The sequence below is a fragment of the Cololabis saira genome, chromosome 20, assembly GCF_033807715.1.
Source record: "Cololabis saira isolate AMF1-May2022 chromosome 20, fColSai1.1, whole genome shotgun sequence".
Classification (NCBI taxonomy): Eukaryota; Metazoa; Chordata; class Actinopteri; order Beloniformes; family Belonidae; genus Cololabis; species Cololabis saira.
This window is the reverse complement of record NC_084606.1, coordinates 37,887,749-37,914,417: the sequence shown is the minus strand read 5'-3', so window position 1 is coordinate 37,914,417 and position 26,669 is coordinate 37,887,749. Positions and strand designations below refer to the sequence as shown.

Genomic DNA, 26,669 nt, shown 5'->3' with positions numbered 1-26,669 from the left:
ACGAGAATAAAGTCGTAACATTACGAGAATAAAGTCGTAACATTACGAGAAATAAAGTCGTAACATTACGAGAAATAAAGTCGTAACATTACGAGAAATAAAGTCGTACATTACGAGAAATAAAGTCGTAACATTACGAGAAATAAAGTCGTAACATTACGAGAAATAAAGTCGTAACATTACGAGAAATAAAGTCGTAACATTACGAGAAATAAAGTCGTAACATTACGAGAAATAAAGTCGTAAAATTACGAGAATAAAGTCGTAACATTACGAGAATAAAGTCGTAACATTACGAGAATAAAGTCGTAACATTACGAGAATAAAGTCGTAACATTACGAGAATAAAGTCGTAACATTACGTGAATAAAGTCGTAACATTACGAGAATAAAGTCGTAACATTACGAGAATAAAATCATAATATTATGAGAATAAAGTCGTAATTGTTAGGGATTCTGTCCTTGGACCCAAGCGCACGACACCAGACAGGTTCAAGGTTAGCCCAAAAAAAGGCGTAGTTTATTTTCAAGAACAAAAAGCGCTGCCTCCTTAAATGGCAAGGGAAGAAACTCACTGTAAGAATACAGGAACAAAGTAAAAAAAACTCCACAAAGTAATCCAAGGGAAAAAGTCCTCAACAAAAACCCCAAAAGTAATCCAATCTTTCCAGGAACCCACGACCAGACACAGGAGTGACAACACGAACTCACAAGGGTCTGCCAGCAGTTCTGATCCTTATAAGTGCTTCCTGTAATTGACCTGATGCGCTACAGCTGCGTCCAGGTGCGCTCCTCTGTTGGCTCAGCTGCGCCACCGGGCTCGTCGCTGGGCGCGCAGATCTCTGGCTGTGCGCTGCGCAGACTCTGCTTCTGCAGCGCGATCGGGCCGAGGGGAAACCCCAGCAGGCCGAGCCATAACAGTAATATTATGAGAATAAAGTCGTAATATTATGAGAATATAATTTATGAGAACTCTAACCCTGTGTTAAAATGAGGAATATTGAGCATCTTATTTATATATTTATAATATATATATATATATATATATATTATGACTTTATTCTCAAAATATTATGACTTTATTCTCGTAATATTATGACTTTATTCTCGTAATTTCCTTTTTTTTTGTCTTACTTTGGCCCTAATACTCCGTCGTAGGAAAGAGACTAGTCTGATCTTATCTTGCATATCATTGTTGTTCTGAGGTATTTTGAGACCTTGTAGATGAATCGTTGATGGATTCTCCATCTTATTTTGGTCTGCCCGCCACTCCTAGAACATATATTCTAATTCCCTAAATCAGATAACTTACGTACTTTTACTGGGGTGGAATTGAGCTGTCATAAAGAAACGCCAGTAAAAATGGCACAGATGATGAACGAAAAGGTGGAAAAATAACAGATACAAATTATACAGTCTGAACTGGTAAATCATGGAAAGTACTTGTAACAAGGTTACAATTTACAGTTTATTTTTGTTGATGAAACTCCACCAAATCTTTATTTTATTATATTCAGACAATGTTACTGTTTCATTCCAACTGGGTGTATACCATGGATGTATTATAAAACTGGATGGGACGTCAAAAATGGCCGCCCATTCATTTCAATGCATTCTGCTCAGCCAGCGCATAAGCCGAAAAAATCTCTGACTTCCGGGTTTACTTCCGCATACAGCGGCCCATAGAGCATGCGCAGTTGAGTCACCTCCCATGATGCTCTGGGGCCTCCCATCATGCCCCGGGGCAATGACGCGAGTATTAATATAATATGTATTAATATAATATCTTCATTAATGTATATTATTACATGTATAGTATTACATATATTATGAATGTATTAATATAATATAATTACATAATATATATTAATATAAACATCCGTGGAATGCACGGACACGGCTGTGACGTCAGCCGTGACGTCACGCCCAGAAAGAGACTTTTCTTTGACTTTTATGGCCGTTATAAAACATTTTTGACGGATATAAAGTCCATGACTTAAAAATATAGAATACAAAGATTAGTAATAGCCGGTGATTACAGCTGGAGGTTCCTGTGAACAGTTTTAGAGGCTTCTCTTTTACTATTGCGGTCTATGGGAAAAAAGCTTTCTGGGCCGCATGGGATTTTTTGTTGCAGTACCGCGGCTGGACACTGGAAAAAATCGGCGCGCCTTCTGAGTGGGAGACCCGGGGGCTGGTGTATACCATGGATGTATTATAGAACTGGATCGGAGACTAAAAATGGCCGCCCATTCATTTCAATGCATTCTGCTCAGCCAGCGCATAAGCCGAAAAAATCTCTGACTTCCGGGTTTACTTCCGCATACAGCGGCCCATAGAGCATGCGCAGTTGAGTCACCTCCCATGATGCTCTGGGGCCTCCCATCATGCTCCGGGGCAATGACGCGAGTATTAATATAATATGTATTAATATAATATCTTAATTAATGTATATTATTACATGTATAGCATTACATATATTATTAATGTATTAATATAATATAATTACATAATATATATTAATATAAAACATCCGTGGAATGCACGGACACGGCTGTGACGTCAGCCGTGACGTCACGCCCAGAAAGAGACTTTTCTTTTACTTTTCTGGCCGTTATAAAACATTTTTGACGGATATAAAGTCCATGACTTAAAAATATAGAATACAAAGATTAGTAATTGCCGGGGATTACAGCTGGAGGTTCCTGTGAACAGTTTTAGAGGCTTCTCTTTTACTATTGCGGTCTATGGGAAAAAAGCTTTCTGGGCCGCATGGGATTTTTGGTTGCAGTACCGCGGTTGGCCACTGGAAAAAATCGGCGCGCCTTCTGAGTGCCAGACCCGGGGGCTGGTGTATACCTGTACTGTCGCTTTAAGAGTGCGCTGCATTCCCGAGCTCATGACGTCACACAGCTGCATCTGCTCCTCAGTTTTGCTGGATTCTCTGAAAGCAGTTATGCTGTGTGTTCCCGTCGGAGTTAATCTTTTTATTTCGTTTTCTTAACAGTGCTAAACAACAGTATGCAACCATAATGATTTCAGTAAGCTTGTGATTATACAGAGGTGCATTAGAGTTGAATGTGAAGTCTGTAAATACACTTTTGCAACAGTTATAGGACACGTGTATTTTACGATTCTACAGGATTCCATGCGGTTTGCAGAGCGGGTGTTAATGGAGACTACATTCACACTGTTAGTTTATTTTGTGACTGTACAGGTATGTTTTATTTCGTTTTGTTATGCATTGGTATTTTATATTAATTACAATTGATATGTTGAAACTGATGTGTGGGGCTAATTATAATGTTTTGTTCATGGTTTTCAAATATGCATTTTTGCTGTTAGTATTGAGAATTATTATGCCGCCTTCCATTTGTCCTCGGAAGTGGGGATTTCCCAGTTCCCAGTCGGAATTTTCAACTGGAACGCCCCTCGAAGTGGGATTTCCCACTAAGAAAGTGGGAGAGTCTTCACCACCCCCGAGTTCCAGCCCCCGGGTCTCCCACTCAGAAGGCGTGCCGATTTCTCCCAGTGTCCAGCCGCGGTACTGCAACCAAAAATCCCATGCGGCCCAGAAAGCTTTTTTCCCATAGACCGCAATAGTAAAAGAGAAGCCTCTAAAACTGTTCACAGGAACCTCCAGCTGTAATCACCGGCAATTACTAATCTTTGTATTCTATATTTTTAAGTCATGGACTTTATATCCGTCAAAAATGTTTAATAACGGCCAGAAAAGTCAAAGAAAAGTCTCTTTCTGGGCGTGACGTCACGGCTGACGTCACAGCCGTGTCCGTGCATTCCACCGATGTATTATATTAATATATATTATGTAATTATATTAATACATTAATAATATATGTAATACAATACATATAATATACATGAATTCATATATTATATTAATACATATTATATTAATATTCGTGTCATTGCCCCGGGGCATGATGGGAGGCCCCAGAGCATCATGGGAGGTGACTCAACTGAGCATGCTCTATGGCAGGGGTTCTTAACCTTTCTGACCTTGGGGCCCAATTTTTTCAGTACAGAGTGGCCCGAGGCCCGTTAAATATTAACACTGTATAGCAGCGAAGGTCCAGAACATCATAATAAAAATATATATATATATATATATATATATATATATATATATATATATATATATATATATTCAAGTAGCCTCATAGTTGTATCAACATCTGCATCTGACTGTTATATTAAAAAAGTACATATTTGCCCATTAACATGTGTAACTTCAATTACACATTTTTTTCTCTTAAAAATAAAATAAATAAATAAGATTTTATTTTATTTTTCAAATGCTATCTCATTTTATTTCTTTACCAGCAGTTTGAATTTCCCCTTTTCTTTGTTAATTGTCTCAACACATTTTTATAATAAATTAATATAAACACATCTTAGCAATTTAAAAGTTTTGCAGTTTTTCTTTCTTCCCCTTAATCTTATGCCCTCACTTTCTGTCGTTCAGTGAGAGAACTGAGCTCTAACTTCTCCTGTCAGGACTTTAAATCTGGGCTGGATGGTGTCAGAATCTCATGCACATGAGAAGGTGCTCATTGATGAACCTGGAACGATATTTAGTTTTAATTATGTTCACTGTGGAGAAAGCTGCTTCACAGCTGTATGTGGACCCAAACATGTTTAAGATGGTCAGCTTATTTTCTGTGACTTCAGTTCAGACTTGAGTGGATATGTTTGATGAAAAACTTTGTGTTTTGTTTCAGTGGCGTTTCACTTTTGCACTTTGAACGCCACGGTCTCTGAACGTACGAGACACTGGTTTTGTCCCAGTGGGAAGACTGAACAGGATGAATCTGTCCATTCCGGGTTGAACTTCCCTTTCCACCTGTTAGGCTTCTCATCTCTGTAAGAGTCAAGCTAATTACTTACTAAGTAACTTACTAAGTTTTATTTACATTCATAAGTTGTCAGGACTGCGCGTGTCGGATTTCATCCGAGCCTGATCAGCTGAGACGGACGGGCAGAACCCGCAGCTCTCTGGCCGCTGCAGCCGTGTCACTTTCCGATGCTTTTGCGAGCCCGAACAACAGTCCAGTCCAGCAGACACATCTACATGTACAATCCTTCAGCAGTAACGATGGAGCCCACCGCCCGAGCGGCACCGACCTCCCCGGCTGCGCGGACGCGTCAGGATAAATGATCACGCCGCGCTCGCTCGCTCTGGGCGCAGACCCAAGTAATCGATCCCTGATCCTGGCGGATCTAAACCTACTCTGTGCAAAATGAAGGATTTTCTCTATAAATACACACCATTTCTCTTACTATTACACCTAGAGCTAGCTGAGGGTCTTCTTCTCCTCATTTGGTCGGGAGTTGCTATGCAGTCCCGCGGCCCCCGCGGCCCACACGTACAAAACTGAATTTTTTTCGCGGCCCACTAGATGGCGCTCGCGGCCCAAGTGTGGGCCGCGGCCCTATGGTTAAGAATCACTGCTCTATGGGCCCCACAATGCAGAAGTAAACCCGGAAGTCAGGAACTTTTTCTGCGTATGCGCTGAGTGAGCAAAATGCATTGAAATGAATGGGCGGCCATTTTCGATCTCCCATCCAGATTTTATGAATAGATCCATGCCGAGTTCACATTCCAAGATGGCTGCCCCGGTTGTAAACAGTAGAAGAGAGCTCTGTAAAAATTCGTAGCACTTCATTCTAGTTTTGGTCACACTAAATCAGTCGTATACAAGTATTGTTCGGCATATATATGCTGCTATAGTGTAATTTACATTTTTCATGTATATGCGAACTACAAACTTGTTTACCTACTTGTAACTGGAACGCTGATAACTCGGCTGTGACGTCATTCCGAGTTCCGACTTCCGAGGTAAATGGAACGCAGCATTAGTTTCAATTACAAAGTGCATATTTCCTCCGTTTTTCTGGATTCTCTGAGAGCAGGATTCCATGCGGTTTGCAGAGCGGGTGTTTATGGAGACTACATATTCACACTGTTTGTTTATTTTGTGACTGTACAGCGCCACCTTACCACCACCAGTAAAGAGCAACCAACTGCTCCCTGTGGTCCGACTGTCTTCTTCTGACCAACCAGAACACAACGCAGAGGCTATCAGGGGTTAACGGATGTGCAGCCAGCCAGTTAGACTGTGTAGTAGAGCTAGGCACACCCGTTACATACTGTTTGGTTGTTTTGCCTTAACTGGTTCAAGTAACATAAAAGGTTGAACTGTCTATTTTTCCTTTTATAACTAATAATTTGTTTTACTTCTATTTTACAGATTCACTGGAAGTAGGATCAAGGATGCCTCGGAGGAATTGGAAGCTAAAACTTTTAGAGAAGCCGATGGGAGGTGGTAGAGTCAAACGCTCCTTTTTGAAAAAAACTACTCTTTTTCAAAACCCATACTCCAGAGTGAACTCTGCTGTCCCTGCTGCGTCAACGGAGGCGGTGCCACATGTGAACTCTGCCGTCCCTAGTGCGTCAACGGAGGCTGTGCCACATGTGAACTCTGCTGTCCCTGCTGCGTCAACGGAGGCTGTGCCACATGTGAACTCTGCTGTCCCTGCTGCGTCAACGGAGGCTGTGCCACATGTGAACTCTGCTGTCCCTGCTGCGTCAACGGAGGCTGTGCCACATGTGAACTCTGCTGTCCCTGCTGCGTCAACGGAGGCAGTGCCACATGTGAACTCTGCTGTCCCTGCTGCGTCAACGGAGGCTGTGCCACATGTGAACTCTGCTGTCCCTGCTGCGTCAACGGAGGCTGTGCCACATGTGAACTCTGCTGTCCCTGCTGCGTCAACGGAGGCAGTGCCACATGTGAACTCTGCTCTCCCTGCTGCGTCAACGGAGGCTGTGCCACATGTGAACTCTGCTGTCCCTGCTGCGTCAACGGAGGCTGTGCCACATGTGAACTCTGCTGTCCCTGCTGCGTCAACGGAGGCTGTGCCACATGTGAACTCTGCTGTCCCTGCTGCGTCAACGGAGGCTGTGCCACATGTGAACTCTGCTGTCCCTGCTGCGACAACGGAGGCTGTGCCACATGTTGAACAGGAGGAGGCTAGCTCTAATGAAGAGACCGCATACAGTAAATCAAAGGCAAAAGAGCTGTGTGGTTTGGAAGTCACTGAAGCCTGAACTGTTTCGTGTGTCGCTGGAAACTGCTGCACCATCATCGAATGTTTGCTTCGTTTGCAAAGAGCATGCAGGATATAGGTGTCGGGAGTGCAGTCACACGATAGTCTGCTGTGAAACCTGTGTTAAGGCGACACAGAAATTCCCTGCATCTTCCTGAAAAATGGAACGTTAGTACTTGTTCACAATGGTATAGAAAACAACTCTTGAAGTGATCATTTTGGACCTTTTTCTGACTTTATTCAAAGTAGGCATAACAGTTTTTCCTGTGTTCTACTCTTCTTTCCCTATACTATAGAAAACCAGCTCTCACAAAATCAACTAAAAGCTTTGATGTGAAAAGTAGTGAATTCAACTGCATCTACAAGATATTGGAGGATGTATTATCATGTATCATAACTATTATACGCAATTCTTTGTCTTTATACCGGTGCTGATGTCAGGTGTTTTTTTCCATCTTTGTTTCTCCTTCAATTTCTGTACATTTGTGCGTTGGGTATTTCAATTTCCCTAAGGGAACCTCTCAAAGGGATTGATAAAGTCATCTATCTAATCACTTTGTGAGTGTGATGTTTAATAGTTTTGTCCTCTTCATGACTTTCAGAGGTTCAAAACCGACTTCAACTGTAATGTAGTTTTCAGTCTGTCATTTAAAGAGGTGAACAGAAAAAGTAAGCAGTAAGACAAATATTTGAAAGAGCGTGCATTCAGGTAGTCCTGCATTTCCTATAGTAACTATCTATATACAGGACTGTCTCAGAAAATTAGAATATTGTGATTTTCTGTAATGAAATTACAAAAACAAAAATGTCATACATTCTGGATTCATTACAAATCAACTGAAATATTGCAAGCCTTTTATTATTTTAATATTGCTGATCATGGTTTACAGCTTAAGAAAACTCAAATATCCTATCTCAAAGAATTAGAATATTCTGGGAATCTTAATCTTAAACTGTAAGCCATAATCAGCAATATTAAAATAATAAAAGGCTTGCAATATTTCAGTTGGTTTGTAATGAATCCAGAATGTATTTTTAATTGCATTACAGAAAATAAATAAAATAAAGATCATCACAATTTTCTAATATTCTGAGACAGTCCTGTACATACAGGTGAAGAATATGGTGTAAAAGTTAATTTATCTCAATAATTCAACTTAAGAGGTGAAACTAATACCGTACATGTATATTACATAGTCTCATTAGGCAAAGCAAGATATGTTAAGCCTTTATTTGTTATAATTTTGATGATGTGATACTAAAACTCACCACTCGGGGCTGGCTCCAAAAGCAAGTCACTCACCACTGACCCACATGTTAAAATGTCCGTTAGAAATAAACATAAATGCTTTAAAAACTAAAAATAAAGAACCATTCTGGTCTCCATACCTAGATTTACATCCATGAAAACTGTAGGGTTGAGTGTACTGACCTCTGAGCTGTCAATACCTAACAGAACGTAGTCATTTATATCTAAAAAAAAGTGCATTTCTTTTTAATGCATCAACAGATTTGCGAGTGTTGCCCAGCGGCTCTCCTGACCCTGTAGTGTGGACCGGCTGATGGAGTCGGGGGCTGCGTCTGCAAGGACTTGCTGTCACTCTTGGGGTGGCATCCCCCCCTGAAATAAAAACGGTCCAAATCACCCCCCCCCCGAAATAAAAACGGTCCAAATCATCCCCCCTGAAATAAAAACGGTCCAAATCATCCCCCCCTGAAATAAAAACGGTCCAAATCATCCCCCCTGTAAAACTGCCATCCCTCCTTTCCATCCCTTATGTCATTTCATCAATGAATGTGGTTTTACTGCTATTTCAACATTTAGAGTCATCACCAGAAAAATAACTTATTTGATAGTATAGTATATACTATAGTAAATTTTCACTTGAAATAAGTAGGAAAATCTGCCAGTGGGACAAGATTTATCTTCTTATTACAAGCAAAAAAAATCTTGTTCCACGGGCAGATTTTTCTACTTATTTCAAGTGAAAATCTACTTGAAACAGGTGAAAATTGTAATGAGATTTTTTTTACTAAAATGAGACATTGTAACTAGAAATAAGACAAATATTCTTGTTAAGATTGTGAGTTTTTGCAGTGATCCATGTTACTTATCCTGTGAAGGACAGAGTCATATTGATAAGTTCAGAAAAGTGTTTTTTATTGTTGTGTTTTGATGTATTTGATGTAAGCCCAGTGGATATTTAAAGCTTACATAAGGCTGCATTTAACTGCTGCTATGTCATTCCTGCAGTATTTCTGCAGCTGTTTTGGTCACTGCTATTATTTGTATTATATTTGTAATCAGCACAAATTATCTGTCCCCATATGATCAAATCCACCACCCCCCTGATTTTTTTCACCGTTACTCCAAATGGTGAATTACAGATACCAGTTCAACCAGTGCATCCAGCTCCCCTCAACCATTTGATGTGTATCATGATTATCAATGTGGTTAGATACAAAAGACATAAATGATAAGATGATGGCTTGCCGTGTCACCAAAGTTGCAGTTACTTCTGGCTGGTAGCAGTTTACACAACACTGGGTTTCATTTTCTACAGGATATTCTGTCGGCTTTCATTGACATCCTGTTGATTATACAGGACTGTCTCAGAAAATTAGAATATTGTGATAAAGTTCTTTATTTTCTGTAATGCAATTAAAAAAACAAAAATGTCATACATTGTGGATTCATTACAAATCAACTGAAATATTGCAAGCCTTTTATTATTTTAATATTGCTGATTATGGTTTACATTTTAAGATTAAGATTCCCAGAATATTCAAATTTTTTGAGATAGGATATTTGAGTTTTCTTAAGCTGTAAGCCATGATCAGCAATATTAAAATAATAAAAGGCTTGTAATATTTCAGTTGATTTGTAATGAATCCAGAATGTATGACATTTTAGTTTTTGTAATTGCATTACAGAAAATCACAATATTCTAATTTTCTGAGACAGTCCTGTAATACTTTTGACTGAATACCATTTTGAAGATGACAGGAACAACTCAGTAAAAAGCACAAGTCACACGTTTCATATTTTACAGAGATTTTAATTATAACCAAAAAGACTGTGGAAACTAGACAGAATCGGCATCGGAGGATGACTCGTGTCATTACAAGATGATTTCAAACCTCACAATCACAGAAATCAAAAAGTATTGTTTAAATGAAAAAAAAAAAAACACATTGTAGCTTTATATTTATATACAAAAAGGGTTCTTCAAAACGACTTCACAAACTGTTTAATATGCCCGGCCCCCACCCAGAAAAGTATCCTGACCTCTGCAGAGGTCCATCTTTGCTAGTATCAGAAGAAGCAGTAGGATTTGATCTGCTGTTCCTTTAAATATATTCAGTAACAATGTGAGTTTTGACTAACACAAAATTGACTACAATGCAAATCTAACAAGTGGAAATTGCTAAACAAAAATCTCAGTTTAATTAATGCAGACTTACTTAAAACATGCACAGTGCACCAATTTTTTTTCAAAAGCATATTAACATATATCTCCTTTCAAAAAGGGCTAAAATTCAGCTCTTACCATATTATGAATGGAACCAGGTTGTGGGTCAACCTGGTACCTGCAATTAAATGCAGGCGAAATCATCTCAGAACAGCACAGATAGCACAACAGGTAAACAAGGAAATGGGACGTAGTTAATTGTACCATTTAATTGAACTCCACCTAAGAATAAACTAGCATGGAATCATAATATGAATCCCATCACACCGAGATGCTTTTTTTTGGATAGTGTGATGGAAAGGACTCATTGTTGCCATAATCATTGCTGTTCCACTACTGTTTGAATCTTTCTGTGATTTCAGCGGGCACTTGGGCTATTCTACCTGCTTGACGTTAGCCAGCCGTCGTCGTCGTCTACCTGGACTAGACCCAGATCAGTATGTATACCGTGCCCGATCGGCGCCAGCATCCCGCAACTGGTCGAAGGTAGAGGTTCTTGGAAGGGCGGTCCCCGGTGACAGGCGCGAGCGCTCATATGAATATCCGCCGGCCTCGCCGGCGACTCTCCGTATCGGACTCCGGTCACGTGCGTAGTATGAGACTGGCGCTGGTGGAGCAGGGAGGGGGGTACACTCGTATGACTCGACGCTAGAGGGGGGCAGGCGCTCTCTCATGGCTCCAGAGGAGGTGGTTGGTGGAGGTGGCATGGGGGCACCCCGGCGCTCCTCGAAATAACCGCCTCCGAAAGTATTGGCCCTGTACTTCTCGTAGTAGTCCACGACCCCGTACGGATCCCTTTCCTCATAAGGCGACCGTCGCATCGACAAGGCTGGTACCGCGCCATAGAGCGAGCCGTTGTTCCGGTATGCCCCCTCGCTGCCGTACATCCGAGCCATGTTAGGGTCAGCGGCAGCGCTTATGCCGTAACCTGGTTGTGTGCCGTATCTCATTGCGCCCTCATAGCCCGTACCTCCTCTGAAACCTGCCATGCTCGTGCTGTGACCGGCACCCCGGGAAAAACCGGGTACAAAGCCGCCGCCGTAATCTGGCTCGCCGCTGAAGTCCGGATAACCCGCGGCGTGGCCGTGCCCACCGAATCTCGAAGCCTCAAATCCATCAGACTTTGGCTCTGAGCCGTTTCTGTGGTAGCCGTTTCGGTCTAGGGGGCATTCTTTGGACCAGTGGCCTTCTTGCCCACAACGATAACAACCCGATCGGTCTCCCATTCCCGGCGCGGTACGCAGGCGGCTAGTAGAAAGCTTCACGCTCATCAGTTTGCCTTAAAAAGAGAAGACTCAATAAGGATTTATACCGGCATTTGAGAAATCATGTGATCTGTAGTTTCATCTTGCTAATCCACCAGTCGTTCAAAAAAGAAAAGAAAAATAAACTAGAACTGGTACCAAAAAACAGCTTTTTTGACTTTATCATTAAATATATATCATTTTTAAAGCTGAAATCCGTAAAATTCCAAATATTTGTACCCTCTGTAAGGCAACTACAAGTACGTTGTTGGTGTTGGCTTAGGCTCACTTTTTCTGCAGCCCAAAATTTGATATTTCTTAAACAAATTTGTCTCTGCAAACAAATAAATGATAAACAATCATACAAGTGCCCTGTCTTTCCATGAATACCAGTCCTCAAAATGCAGTGGTTGTTGTGTAATTACTAAAACTACAGGACTGTCTCAGAAAATTAGAATATTGTGATGAAGTTCTTTATTTTCTGTAATGCAATTAAAAAAACAAAAATATCATACATTCTGGATTCATTACAAATCAACTGAAATATTGCAAGATTTTTATTATTTTAATATTGCTGATTATGGTTTACAGTTTAAGATTATGATTTCCAGAATATTCAAATTTTTTGAGATAGGATATTTGAGTTTTCTTAAACTGTAAACCATGATCAGCAATATTAAAATAATAAAAGGCTTGCAATATTTCAGTTGATTTGTAATGAATCCAGAATGTATGACATTTTTGCATTACAGAAAATAAAGAACTTTATCACAATATTCTAATTTTCTGACAGTCCTGTATGGTGGAACAGCTATGACAGAAAAAGGAGGACAAATACAAAATTTGTAAAAAAAAAAAAAAAAGACATCTCCTGCTTATGTCAAATGTGCAGTTAAGTTACTGATGGCATTACGGATCACAGCTTTAAAATAATGCAGCTCCTCTTAGCTTCACTTTGCCTATTTTCTTTTCCACTTACCTGTGCGTCCACGACTTACCTGTGAATTCCTGAGAAAAGACAACATTTCTAAAAAGGTATAGAAACATTTATCTCAGTTAAACTTCCCATTAGACCCAGCCCAAGAGTTCACCTTTAAATGCTGTGTTGTCCAATTGTTTAATAGCTTCCAGGCCATCCTCCATGCGCTCCATGTGAACAAAAGCATAATTTTTAACAATGTCACACTCCACTACCGCGCCGTACTCTTCAAACTTGGCCCTCAGCTCTTGATTGGTGCATGCGATGTTGCCCACGTGCAGCTTGGTGGATCCTCTGGACTTGCCCCGGCTTAACTCTACGTTCAGGGGCTGGCCGTTCAGCTCGTAGTGGTGGAGGTTTCGGATGGCCTCCTCCGCCTCCGTCTGGCTGTCCATGTGGACAAAGCCAAAGTTCTTCACTATAGAGCATTCTGCTATCTTGCCGTACTGAGAGAAGAGAGAGCGAACTTCGTCTGACGTGGTCTCTGGCGCCAAGTTCCCAATGAATATCTTCACCATGGTTGAGCCTCACGTCACTGAAAAGGAGAAGATCTTTACATTATTCCTGCCGCTTTTCCATGGGCTCAATTGCAATCTGACACGGTTTTTACATAACATGGACATACACATGGATAAACACGTGACATAAAGGACAAACATAAAGGCAACACTTAAGTCACATCAGAAAATGAGTTATAAAGTGTAATTAACCCTTGTACTGTCTTTGGGTCAAAATGACCTCATTCTCCTGTTCCTTCTTTCCTCCTGCTCTCTCCTTCCTTCATTTCTCCCCTTGTACATTCTTTCTTTTTCTCCCTTCCTACTTTCATTCTCTCTTTTCCTCCCTTCCTTCATTCATTCTTTCTTTCTCTCCCTTCATTCTTTCTTTCTTTTTCTCCCTTCCTTCTTTCTCTCCCTTCCTTCTTTCTCTCCCTTCCTTCTTTCTTTCTTTCTCTCCCTTCCTTCTTTCTCTCCCTTCTTTCTTTCTTTCTTTCTTTCTTTTCTTTCCTCCTTCCTTGACCCGAAGACAGCACAAGGGTTAAAAATACATTGAAAAGGTTGCAGGGAATCCCATTCTCAGGACACAACCATCCCCACACATGTCTAAAGGAGCGGAATAAATGTAACTAAAAAATTAAACATGATCCTCAACAGGTTTATAGCAAGTACAACTTTCTCTGAAGATTCCCCGCAGAAGATGGCGATAGTGGGCTTAAAACACGGTCTTCGTTCGTGAAAAGTCGACTGACAAAACCAATATTTGGCTACGAGGAACAAATCGTCCCATTATCAAATATTTTAACACTAATTTATATTCACATATCCGGACCTCGCGGCCTCGTGTTAAAGGCTGATTTATGGTTCCGCGTTAAGGCTGAATTACACTTCTGCGTCAAAACGACGCCGTGTCTACGGCGTGTGGTTTTTGGACACGCAGAGGACACGCCGTCACATGCGCCGTCAGTGACGTGCACCTCCCGAAAATTGTAACTACGCGTCGAGGAGACGCCGTCCACTCGCAGACCGAGAGGGCTGTGATTGGTTCGTTTGAAAGCGAAGCATTTCCGGTTTCCGGTTTGAATCAGTAGTGAACTTCCAGGGCTTTTTTCTTCGTTTATATGTGATTTTTTTTGTTTTTGTTTTTTGCACAATAGTTGTCCTTATTTCTTTGATTTACTGTGACCGGAAAAAGTCGGATAAACCATTCAGAAAAAGATCGCTAACTAGTGGCCGCGGGGGGTACTGCACCGCGACCAAACGGAGAGACGGAGAAGTCTGAACGATTCGTGACGGCACCACGGGTGCGCCGTGTGCTCTGCGTGTGTGTGACGCAGAAGTATACTCAGCCCTTTACACCAACGCAGTGTAGTGTACGCGTGTCGCCGCGTACACTACGGCGTAGGCTTGCGTCGATGTAACGCGGAACCATAAATCAGGCTTTACAGGCCCGAGCTGGACGGCAGCTACCGAGCTACAGCAACAACATCGGTTGCTGCAAAAGTGTGGCCGAATGCGCAGAATATCTGAAGTTATGGTCGATAACAAATATGCAAGAAGCAGATTTTCAGCATACATGTGCGACGACTTATTTCTTCCATGTGAAAATTAGCATTTGCAGAAACGACGCATTTTTGCCCAACCGATCCTAACGTTCACAGCGCTATTGTTATTATTATTATTGTTATTATATCACCAGCGGCTTAGTTCAAACACCAGGAATAGTAAAAGCCGAGCGTTGGGAGATCGCTCCTACTTACAGCACTGGTCCCACCTGTAAACTGTAAACCTGTAAAGTGTAGGAGCTTCGACCTTCGAGAGGGAAACGGGAAATGGCGACTGATCCTCCGTCGTTACACGAGGCGAGCGCGTGTCCGCGGCGCGCTCCCGCTCCCGAGCAGAAGACGACAAAGGCGCAGGCGCGCTCTGCTAACGGCTAGTTGGCTCTGCTAGCCGCTAGCATAGACATATACATATATATATATATATATATATATATATATATATATATATATATATATATAGATATATATAGATATATATATATATAGATATATATATAGATATAATAAAATAACATTTAAATAATTTTTCAGACAATAAAATAAACAAAAATATGTTATTTTGTTACTTGAAAAATTTTAAATGTTTATGTAAAATATGCTTTGTTGATGAGAAAATATGTTTCTCTATTTTTCTTATTTTTGTGAGGGGGATACAGGACTGTCTCAGAAAATTTGAATATTGTGAATGATAGTTCTTTATTTTCTTTAATGCAATTAGAAAAAAGAAAAATGTCATACATTCTGGATTCATTACAAATCAACTGAAATATTGCAAGCCTTTTATTATTTTAATATTGCTGAATATGGTTTACAGTTTAAGATTAAGATTCCCAGAATATTCTAATTTTTTGAGATAGGATATTTGAGTATTTTAAACTGTAAGCCATGATCAGCAATATTAAAATAATAAAAGGCTTGCAATATTTCAGTCATTCACAAATGTAGATATTTTAAGACCAAACCGTGTTTGACCCATTGGAGAAATGAGCTAAAGCTCTTAAGTCCTTGAGTCTTGTTAAAGAAAAGAAATCCCTCAAACTGTTTTCTTTACTTGAAATATATGATTTAATATGAGATGGCTCTTGTGTTATTTTTTTAAAATTAAATTCTCAGCGTATATTTTGTAATATTGATGTTGCTCAACCCAAGGCAAAAGTTTGTAATTCTGTGATTTTATGACTTTTATGTGCTTTGTTTGTATCCGTTTCAAAAAAAAAAAAAAAAAAAGTTCTGCTAGCCGCTAGTTAGCTCTGCTAGCCGCTAGCACTGACACGACCCACCAAAGATCCTCTACAGTTTATTGAACGCCTCTGGACCCACTTTAGCAGTTGGCTATTTAGTCTGAAGTTTTGTTCAGAATGAACCAAATCAAGGAAACAAGATGTGTGATATAAAATGGTCAACACGTTAATTTTCACGGATATTTTGATCGTTCATTTAGAGTAAATTAGGAGGGATTCGCACTGCTGTTAAGTTTGTAAACTGTAATGCCAAAACTGCAGCACGGCGCTTGCGTAAGCTTGGAGCAACAGACCTCATTAAATAAACCAAAACTTTATCTATTAAACTCAAGTTACGTATGTAAGTCAGCAATCCCCTCAAATACATGATCAAAGTCGAAAAATTATCATTAATGTGTGCTATTGTCAACTTATGTTGCATTAATAACCTGCACACCAGCTAAAATGTGATGTTTGAACAAAGAACTGAATCAAGTGTCACCAAAATAGTTTTGATTTATTTTAAAGCAATCATTCACTTCAGACTTTGAATGTATTCATATTTTTACAGCCAGTATGAAAAATACAAAACTTGAAATCCATCAAAATCAAAGGCACCTCCAGAAAACAAGTGCCTCTGTACTTCCACAGCCCAGGCCCTGAGTTGTACCCAACATTTCTAAATTATTCTTTATGTTACATAGAGACAACACTCTAAAACACAATAAAAAAAACATACAAATATGAAAGTTTCTGAAAGGCTTGAGTGAAAACGGGACTCAAGTCTTTCTTTGGGTTCTTTACAATGTTTCACCTCAGATTCTGAATGGAAGGTCTCCGAAAACCAAGAAGAGGAGGGTAAGTTGCCTTTGAGGATTTCCATCACTTGGAAAAAGTTTGCAACATTGCCAATGGGAACTGGGCATTCATGTTCATTTAGTTATACAACGCACAACAGCTAACACACACACAATTTTGGACACACTGGAAAAGTGTGTCCAAACGTTTGATAGTGTGTGTCAACTGATACTCTGCAGATACTGAAATAACATAAAACAGGACTGGAATGTTAAAGGTCGTTTGTCTTGGCCTAAATTTCTAACAAAAACTGAGTCTAAAAGCTTTGATGTTTTGACAGAATTTTCTCACATATCGGTTCATTTGGGCACACGAGAAGCAACGTGGCGTTAGCCTAAAGAAGCATGGATCATTAGGTGCTTCTGGACCACAGGAACCTTTTCCCTAGTTATTACCATTTGAAACAGTTCCTCTTCTTCCTCATGAAAGGCGCTCTTATCAATAGTGGTTCGTAGAACTACTTTTATGGGCTCTCTCTTTTTTCTTTTTCTCCTTTAAAGCTTCAAGCTCCTGGTAAGAATGTTCTTGTCATGAGGAGAATCATTTGCAACTGTAAGGTAATTAGTTGAACTGATATAAATGACCATTGACTGGTTCAGTCAACATTAGTGCAGCGTGGCCGGTCTAACTTGAACCCATCATTTAAAAAGAAACAAGTCTATAAAAAAGTTGGTTAGATGTAAAACTGTTTTTTTTTTCCCCACAAGTATTTGTTTTCAATAGTTATTTTGCTTTACAATTATACATTTTACTAACTCGGAGTATGTCAAATGTGGCATCAGAGCAAGAGGTAAAGCCTAATTTAAGGGAGAAAAAAGTAATACAAATTAAAAAGAAAAGGCAAAAAAGAACACAAAAAACAAGTAAAACAAAGACAAGGTTGTGATTTTAACTATTTGCTCCACATGACGTAAAAAAAAGATACAATAAAATGAAAAATATTGCGAAAAACCTGGAAACCAAGTGAGACAAATATTGTGATACATAATATGAATGTTGAACGGTGCATTTTACTTCTGAAAGCCGTCCATTGTGACAGTGAATGAAAGGATGATCTGCATACAGCTGGATCTCAGGTACCTGGAAAGCGCAAACAATACTCTTTACGTTACAAAACATATATTCTTTAAAAAAACACCATGATGTCTAAAGCTGGGCATACACTGTGTGATATTTGAAATCGTTTGATTCAGTCCCATCTCAAACTGCACGACTAGATCGCTGAGTTCAAAAGTTCACAGCCCACGATTTATGGTCTCACACTGTACGACCCGATGCTCTGATGAGACCCGTCTGCTCACACTATACGATCATAATCCTCACGTCTGCTCACATTATACGATCATAATCCTCACGTCGGACTTCTGTTACTGGAACTCGAGGCCGGTTTTGGGGCAGGGGGGGGCTGTGTCCACCCAAACGTGCGTCCTGCCCACCCAATCAAAGGTTATGGGGATCCTTTATTTTTTTTATATATATATTATAAAAAAAAAAAAATCACAAAATATCTGTACCGTTTCTGATTGGGTCGGCACTGCACATCATTTTTAGACACAACAATGAACGCATACCGCAAAAGTTGTGTCTCGGCGGAGGGACCCGGCGTCCCAGCAAAATGAGCACAACAGATAAGAGAAGTGTTCAGAACCGCACACAGAGCACACACTGAAGGTTGATTTATGGTTCCGTACGGTGCGCGTCGCCGCGTCCCCTACGCCGTAGGCTCTGCGTTGGTGTAACGCGGAACCATAAATCAGCCTTTAGCAATTTGTGCCATTCTGTGTGGCGATAAATGAAAAAAGATTAGACAACGTCGTGATTGGACAAGGAATTGGCTGGGCAGACGTGGGAAATGCAGCCTTTTTTTTCTGCTATTAAAACGTGATTTGTAATGTGAATTTGCAACACTTTAAACTACAAATAATAGTTTTTGACGTGACATCAGAGATTGCGCATGCTCTCTGTGAAAGGATGAGTCCAATCGGGTCGTAGCTGCTTCAACTGTGCGATTCCTTCACGAGGAGCGACCAGGATTTCAAACACGCTTGATTTTCTTGCAACCTCACGATTTGTGATCGGGAGCTCGTCGCGGGGCGTTACTCTCTCGGAGCGGGGCGTTACTCTCTCGGAGCGGGGCGTTACTCTCTCGGAGCGAGGCGTTACTCTCTCGGAGCGAGGCGTTACTCTCTCGGAGCGAGGCGTTACTCTCTCGGAGCGAGGCGTTACTCTCTCGGAGCGAGGCGTTACTCTCTCGGAGCGAGGCGTTACTCTCTCGGAGCGGGGCGTTACTCTCTCGGAGCGGGGCGTTACTCTCTCGGAGCGAGGCGTTACTCTCTCGGAGCGAGGCGTTACTCTCTCGGAGCGAGGCGTTACTCTCTCGGAGCGAGGCGTTACTCTCTCGGAGCGAGGCGTTACTCTCTCGGAGCGGGGCGTTACTCTCTCGGAGCGGGGCGTTACTCTCTCGGAGCGGGGCGTTACTCTCTCGGAGCGGGGCGTTACTCTCTCGGAGCGGGGCGTTACTCTCTCGGAGCGGGGCGTTACTCTCTCGGAGCGAGGCGTTACTCTCTCGTCGTGAGGCGTTACTCTCTAGTCGTTACCCCACGTTTACTGCACGAGGCACGACCAACGATTGGGTCGAAATCCGGCCCGATCCAAAAAATAGTCGCACGACTGGAAAATCAGTTCAAAACGAGTCGACAATCGCACAGTGTCTGCCTGGCTTAATACAGATCTAGAATTTTAGTTGTATTAAAACCGTCATGTGTGTTTATTCTGGTGCTCACCTTGGCACTACGGCGTTAGTACGGTGCATAGCGTTGTGCGTAATCATCCTTGGGGCGTGAGACGCTGTAGGGAGTCCTGGAGGACGAGACGGGAGACAGCCGTGTCCGCTCGTAGCTGGAGCCGACCGAAGATCCTGATGCTTGTCCGGGTCGGCCGTGCTCACCTGCGTAGTACGGTGTAGCTGATGGAGCCAACGGCTGACTGGAAGAGAGGCTTAACATAGAGGAGGGGGGAGGTGGAGGAGGAGGGATGTAGGACATACGGCGGTCTTCGAAATAGCTTGAGCCATAAGGGCGAGCTCTGTACTTTTCATAATATTCACTACTGCTGTAGAGACGATGTCGATCATAAGCTGATAACTTGTCAGCGTATGAGCTCGTCGTTTCGCTGGCATATCGAGCCCACATGTCTGAGGGGTAGCCATCAAGTCTACGAGGTGGCGGTGGCACTGCAGCAGCGTAACCAGCGTGACTATAGACGGAGCTACTCATGTAATCAGCCGAAGGGGGGCCCGCACCGTAGCTGGCCCTGCCGTAAGCCGGGTGGCCGTACAGGCTGGGCTGGTGGCTGCGACCTCTTGGGACGTCACCGTAGCTAGAGTTCCCAGTGACATCACCATAGCTAGAGTTCCCAGAGATGTCACCATAGCTAGAGTTCCCAGTGACATCACCATAGTTAGCACGGACATTGATCGGACAGTCTTTTGACCAATGACCCTGTTTCCCACAGACAAAACAGCCGGTGTAATCTCCCATTCCCGGGGCAGTGCGCAGCCGACTGGTGGACAGCTGTACGTTCATCAGCTTGCCTTGTAAAGAGAGAGATGAGACACGGATGAGACTGTGTCGCTCTGAGACAAAAAAAAAAAGAGTCTTACTATTTAAAACACGCTAATAGCATTTGACCGCTAAAGATTGCTAAGGATAATAAGGGCCAATCCCAATACACCCCCTACTTTCTACCACTAGCCCAAAAAATTAAGCCACAGGCGTAGGGTCCTTGTAATGTTCCCTAGGGATTGGGACACCACTTGCTACGTCACTGCGTGGTTTACGTTCGGGTACGTAAGCGACTGCGTAGTTACGTTTGCACATACGTCACACCATATCAGGAAGCCGAGAGCTTAAAGCTGTAGCGCTGTTAATATGCCACTTTATTACGTTTTAATATTTTTTCAGGCGTGAAAGTAACCGTTAAGATCCCCAACCTGGGCTCAGTTTATCCAAATAACGCCTGTTAAGAAATTTGATCCGATGTTTTCGGAGAAGAGCCGTCGTCCTGGGGAGAAACCTGCAGCTCTGTGGAGAATTACCGCTGGCTGAAATAAATCATTTAGGAAAATAAATGTTGGTTTAATAGATGAAATCTAACAGTTGTAGCTACGCCTGTTAAGAAATTTGCTCCGATGTTTTCGGGGGATATCTGAGACACTGGCTCGGGAGCTGATTTATGGTTCCGCGTTACACCAACGCAGAGCCAACGGCGTAGGGTACAGCGTAGGTTACGCGGCGACACGCACCGTATGCAGCGCGTCGCCGCGTAACCTACGCCGTAGGTTCTGCGTCGGTGTAACGCGGAACCATAAATCAGCCTTTATTCTGGCGAGATCTGAAGATACAACGCAACAACGAGCAAGCGAGTGATTATGTACATTCACTGAGTGAATATTATGAAAGTAAAATATATATTTCTCGCTAGAAATGTAATCAAAACGCATTTTTATGCAGAAACTAACTCAAAATATTGATTTTATTCACTAAAAAATAAGAAATGTCCGCCATGTTTTTTTTTATTCAGTCTGCAAATGATGTAAAGCATTCTGGGAAGTTTTTCTAGCCCTCAGTCCCTCAGCGAGTCAGCATCTGAAATCCCTCGCTCTGAAGTAGGGGTGGGCGATATGACCTAAAATTAATATCACGGTATTTTTCATCTTTTGAACGGTGACGGTATAATATCACGGTATTTTTTGGTACGTTTTGGGAGGAGTAGCCTGTCCTGTCCCTTTATGTGAATAAGGTTAAGCTTGTTATAATATTTATTTTTATTATATTTTAAATATTTTGTAAACCTGTCTTAAAATCTAATACTGGACCTCGGTTGGGCTGGTTGGACAGCGGGTGGTGGAAAATTTCCCTTCATTTTAAATCCAAAACTTGACAGGTTTATGCCATGAGTGTTCATATACAGTAATCCCTTGTTTTTCAAAAGGGTTACGTTCCAAAAAGAACCCGTGATAAGTGATATCCACATAGTAGCAACCCTTTTTTTTTATAATTATTATACAAAGCTTCAAATTGCGGAGTTCAGCACCGCTTCGCACGTAGCCCTATTTCTCTGCTCTTCTGAGTCGCTGCATCCCGACTCGCGCTGTAGCGTCTTTTTCTTCTAAAGCCCGCGGTACAGGTGTGTTTTTTCGAGAGAAGAACATGGTTATGGGTATTTTTTTGTCACTCTTTTTTTCTTCTGGGCAAAAAGATTCTTTTAAACCGACATTCATTAATTTTTTCTCCATCTTGAAGTGGGTGACTGGTATTCCAGCAGGTTGAAACACCGCTCTGCGCTCCGCTGCCGTCAAAGACCCGCTCAGCTCCACTTCTGATTGGCTAGTGTTAGTTTGGTTGAGCCAGAGCTGCTTTCCTCTCATTCCATTGGTAGACGAACTCGGTTGACTCGAACCTTTTTTTTCTCTCAAACCTTTTTTTTTTTTTTTTTTTTTTTTTAAAGCAGTCAAACCCGCACGCCGAGAAAAAAAACTCTGTACGCCGGAGATCCGGCACGGTGCCGGAATACTTTAAGCCCTGTCATTTCTTACTACTCTTGTCGTAAGGTGTAGCAGCAGTAAACGATGCCTGCATTGAAAGCTGTGTAGTCAGCAGCACCAGCGGAGCAGCGGTCCCAGCGGGACAAGTGGGACCAGCAGCAGCTGCTGGTCCCACTTGCGCTCGTTTTGGCCCGGGTTGCCTCTTCATATTCACGGGCGTGCGTGTTTTTTAAGTGATGAAACAGGTTGCTTGTGTTTCCACCTCTTGCTGTCACAACACGGCAGCAAACCTTGCATATCACCGACGTTTTTAATGCCTTATTTAGGCTTATTATTTTATAATTGATTTATTACGGTATTGACGGTATTGCAAAATCCATGTCGTGGCGCAGTGTCACACCGGTGATGACTATGACACCGGTGTACCGCCCACCCCTACTCTGAAGGGCTAGATTGATACACACTAGCCCTCGTTATGTCCACTAGCCGTACATGCAAAGAGGAATTGGGACACCACTACCCTCACAGGAACGCGCAAAATTTAGGGGTAGTGCTGAAAAGTAGGACTAGGGGGGGTATTGGGACTGGGCTTAATTCACATCACCTTGTAATTTCAAGTCAGTCTCTTGTAATAAGAAACAATGCTACAGCTTTTACAAAATACAAAAGCCAGACTTTGTTATTTTTGTCCACCTGGTAAAATCAAGGAAAAAGTAGTCCACTCTGTTAAAAAAGCCGATTAGCATTCCCTGCCCGAGTGTTCACCTTTGAAGGCGGTGTTGTCCATCTTACTGATGGCCTCCACTGCATCCTCCATTCTCTCCATGTGAACAAAGGCGTAGTCCTTCACGATGTCACACTCCACAACCGTACCAAACTCTTCAAACTTGGCTCGAAGAACATCGTCGGTCACTCCTTCACCCAGGTTGCCCACGTGTAGTTTGGTAGTGGACTTGGGCCTGCCTTTGCTCATCTCCACGTTCATGGGCCAGCCATTAAGCTTGTACTGGTGGAGGTTTTTAATGGCTTCCTCTGCTTCTGACATGTTACTCATGTGCACAAAACCATAGTTTTTGACAATGTCACATTCTGTGACTTTGCCGTATTTCTCAAAGAGTCCCCGCAGGTTGCCGGGAGTCGTGTCACAGGCAACATTGCCGATAAAAATTTTCACCATGGTCACGTTTTGTTTATCCTAGAAGATTCAGAAAAAAGGGTCAATTATTACTTTGTAAGCACAACCAATAATTGTTAGTTTTATATATAAAACACACAGACACACATTATGTCAGAATTTTGAACAATACAGGACTGTCTCAGAAAATTAGAATATTGTGATTTTCTGTAATGCAATTACAAAAAACAAAAATGTCATACATTCTGGATTCATTACAAATCAACTGAAATATTGCAAGACTTTTTTTTTAATACTTAAGACTTTTTTTATTTTAATATTGCTGATCATGGCTTACAGCTTAAACATCCTATCTCAAAAAATTTAAATATTCTGGGAATCTTAAGCTGTAAGCCATAATCAGCAATATTAAAATAATAAAAGGCTTGCAATATTTCAGTTGATTTGTAATGAATCCAGAATGTAAGACTTTTTTTTTTTTTTTTTTTTTTTTTAAATTGCATTACAGAAAATAAAGAACTTCATCACAATATTCTAATTTTATGAGACAGTCCTGTGTATATAAAACACACACACATTATGTCAGAATTTTGAACAATATCAGTTCTTTTCTTAGAACACCTTAGATTCAAATGTTTTTATGCATTTCAAATGTTGAACACAGTGTATATATTTTCCTTTATATATTTCACAACAAATCTGATTTCATTACAGTGGTAGTTTCACATTTTTGCCCTTTATTTATTTTTTTTATGAGTGAAACAGAAAAATAAGTCATACTACTCAAAGCTTAAGGGTTGGAACATATAACCCGCTCCAGAGTGATTAAACCACCTCAACGTGTCGATTTTAAAGTTCTTTTATTAGTTTATAAAGCGCTACATGGGCTTGCACCAGAGTTTATTTCAGAGATGTTTTTATTCTATGAACCAGGAAAGAACTCAGATCCTCTGTTCTTCCTTTCTAGCTGTCCCACAGAGTAGAACTAAAACATTTGCTGCTTTTATCCACTAATATGCTCCAAAACTGTGGAACAGCCGGAGGATCTGAGAGGAGCTGGAAATGTGTACATTTTTAAACTTATACTAAAAACTTATCTCTTTGGTCTGGCTTTTATGTAGCATCAAATTTTATAGTTTTATTCTGTTTAACATTTTTTTAGGAGGTATGTTTTATTTATTTATTTATCTATTTCTTGTAATGTTTTTATTATTATATTTTATTGTTGTGGACTGATTATTTTTTAGCCTTAATTCTTGAACTTTTATCATTATTTCATTTTAATTAACTATATTGTATGTCAGTGTGCATTGGTCTCCCAGTTTTTATTTTATTTTTATTATGCTTATTTTTCAGTCAAAAATGTAAAAGCACTTTGTATTTCATGTACCTGGATGAAAGGTGCTATACAAATAAAATGTGATTGATTGATTGATTGAACTGGGGCTTATGTTATTGTAAAAACCAGGTTATACAAGAGTCTGTTCGAAGCTTAATGAGTCATTATTAGGGCTGTTCGATTAATCAATTTTAAATCGTAATCGCGATTACCGTATGTAATTAGAACGATGTTAAAACGTGAAACTCGTAAAACCGATTTTTCACTTTTTTTTATTTATTTTTTTTTTTACCTCGTCTGCACACATATTAATGATTGATACCATATTAATGATTGATGGAAATACCTCTCAATACCTGCGACAAGTGCCCCATCGGAGAGGCTCTTTAGTGTAGGAGGGGGCGTTGTAACATGCCACCGGGCATCCCTCAAGCCAGATGCGCTAGACTGGCTCGTGTTCCTTGCAAAAAACTTGCAAATGTGAATAGCAAATGTAATGACTGACATTACACACCTGTACCTCCTTCATGGGTTGCATTATTATTTAGCATGCAAAGACCCAGTTTAGTTTAATTAGAAAATGTCTTGTTTTGTTTAATTGGAAATATAACTTACTGTATGATTGCAAGTGCTGATTTGCTGATTTTTTTTTCAGAGATAAAACTTTATATTTTATTATATTTTTTTTAAAACTTTTTTTCAACTTATTTTAGAGAGTTTTGCACTTTATTCATTCATTTTTGGTATAATAAGAGCAAAGTTTGCACTTAAAAATGTTCAATAAAAAAACTGCATATTTGAAATCATTTCTTTGCCTTTTGTCAATTCACAAAATAATCGTAATCGAAAATCGGATTTTGAGAGAAAAAAAATCGAGATTTTATTTTTGGGCAAAATCGAACAGCCCTAGTCATTATACATTATCCAGGAGCCTCACATTTATTATATAGAAATCAAAACATGCCCCTCCAACTAAGTTTTGTGCAATTCTGAAACCCTGCCAGAACATGAGGCGTTGTAGAAGAAGATGCAGGTAAATGCAGGTAAATATAGACATTTGTGATGAAAACAGACGAAATGACAAGTTCTAAAAGAAAATAATAAAAAAAATAAAATAAAAAATGCTCAGTGCATAATTAATTATAGTGACACATATTTTAAAATATTAGAAATGTAAGAAAGGAAGCTAAAATGTTAGCCATAAACCCACAGAATGCCGCGTTCCATTTACCTCGGAAATCGGAACTGGGAATGGCAGCCATCTTTGAATGGTAACTCGGGGGTGGTGAACCTTCTCCCACTATCCCAGTAGGAAATCCCACTTCGAGGGGCGTTCCAGTTGAAAATTCCGACTGGGAACTGGGAAATTCCGACTTCCGAGGACAAATGGAACGCGGCATTAAACCGAGCTGATATTCTGTCATAGATCATATTTGATCAGAGCTCTGCATCACCAGTTTTAGCCATAAATGTTATCAAATTGTAATGGCTGAATCGATCACTCACCTGTAAAACAGTTAAGGCCTCAAAAGTAATGAATGAAAAGTGAAATGACGAAGCTGCACCAGAGTTGCAACACTAGCTGCTAGCAGGCTACTGGTAGCTCTTCTTCTTCTCTCAGTCCTCCGAGCTGCGTCTTCTTCTTCTACTGGAAAATGATGTTCACTCACAATTTCACACCACACA

At 40.8% G+C, this 26,669-nt stretch overlaps 3 protein-coding genes across 4 annotated transcripts; 1 reads left to right on the top strand and 2 right to left on the bottom strand.

The window, feature by feature from the left end:
- Positions 1-2,910: 2,910 nt before the first annotated feature.
- On the top strand, positions 2,911-7,763 carry LOC133420328 (protein PRRC2C-like). Its single transcript, XM_061710009.1, has 3 exons — positions 2,911-3,019; positions 3,143-3,217; positions 6,273-7,763. Exon 3 carries the CDS (start codon positions 6,296-6,298, stop codon positions 7,127-7,129), a length of 834 nt encoding a protein of 277 aa, XP_061565993.1. The 5' UTR covers positions 2,911-3,019; positions 3,143-3,217; positions 6,273-6,295; the 3' UTR covers positions 7,130-7,763.
- Positions 7,764-10,166: 2,403 nt separating this feature from the next.
- LOC133420095 (RNA-binding protein 4.1-like) lies at positions 10,167-15,237 on the bottom strand. 2 transcript variants are annotated; one of them, XM_061709664.1, is made up of 3 exons: positions 15,082-15,237; positions 12,937-13,359; positions 10,167-11,880 (listed from the first exon to the last, which is right to left on the bottom strand). In XM_061709664.1, exons 2-3 carry the CDS (start codon positions 13,340-13,342, stop codon positions 11,036-11,038), a joined length of 1,251 nt encoding a protein of 416 aa, XP_061565648.1. In that variant the 5' UTR covers positions 13,343-13,359; positions 15,082-15,237; the 3' UTR covers positions 10,167-11,035. The 2 variants fall into 2 exon arrangements, with proteins under 2 accessions (XP_061565648.1, XP_061565649.1); XM_061709665.1 differs by having other exon boundaries at positions 15,096-15,208.
- A 4,335-nt stretch (positions 15,238-19,572) lies between these two features.
- Positions 19,573-26,614, bottom strand: LOC133420639 (RNA-binding protein 4.1-like). The gene is made up of 3 exons (XM_061710388.1): positions 26,490-26,614; positions 23,275-23,704; positions 19,573-20,556 (listed from the first exon to the last, which is right to left on the bottom strand). The coding sequence occupies exons 2-3, from the start codon at positions 23,684-23,686 to the stop codon at positions 19,763-19,765; spliced, it is 1,206 nt and encodes a 401-aa protein (XP_061566372.1). The 5' UTR covers positions 23,687-23,704; positions 26,490-26,614; the 3' UTR covers positions 19,573-19,762.
- Between the last annotated feature and the right edge of the window lie 55 nt (positions 26,615-26,669).